Genomic DNA, 414 nt, shown 5'->3' on the forward strand with positions numbered 1-414 from the left:
GCCCCCTCAGGCCTGCGGACGATCGGCGTCATCACCAAGCTGGACCTGATGGACGAAGGCACCGATGCCCGGGACGTGCTGGAGAACAAGCTGCTTCCGTTACGCAGAGGTACAAGAACACGGAGGCTCCAGGGTCCCTCCGTATCCTCCTTCCCGTGGCTCCCAGGCCCTCCCTGAAGCCCAGACCCTTCCGAAACCCCAGAAACGCGGCCGTGGCCGATGACCCATGGCCTGCGCGCCCTTCCCGGCCACCTCCGAGCCGACCCGTGCCCCTGGCAGGTTACATCGGTGTAGTGAACCGCAGCCAGAAGGACATCGATGGGAAGAAGGACATCAGGGCGGCACTGGCCGCCGAGCGCAAGTTCTTCCTCTCGCACCCGGCGTACCGGCACATGGCCGACCGCATGGGCACCC

The 414-nt window shown here is 66.2% G+C and overlaps 1 protein-coding gene across 1 annotated transcript in view; it reads left to right on the top strand.

Annotated features, from left to right (window-relative positions):
- LOC104501689 (dynamin-2-like) overlaps window positions 1-414 on the top strand; it is a gene marked incomplete at both ends in the record, with an annotated part of 2,732 nt that overhangs the window by 1,944 nt on the left and 374 nt on the right. The window contains 2 exons of the mRNA XM_010145541.1: window positions 11-109; window positions 280-412. Of these exons, the coding sequence (XP_010143843.1) occupies window positions 11-109; window positions 280-412 (232 nt within the window). The remainder of the gene's footprint in view (window positions 1-10; window positions 110-279; window positions 413-414) is intronic.

The sequence above is a fragment of the Buceros rhinoceros genome, unplaced genomic scaffold (genome assembly GCF_000710305.1).
Source record: "Buceros rhinoceros silvestris isolate BGI_N320 unplaced genomic scaffold, ASM71030v1 scaffold35151, whole genome shotgun sequence".
Lineage (NCBI taxonomy): Eukaryota > Metazoa > Chordata > Aves > Bucerotiformes > Bucerotidae > Buceros > Buceros rhinoceros.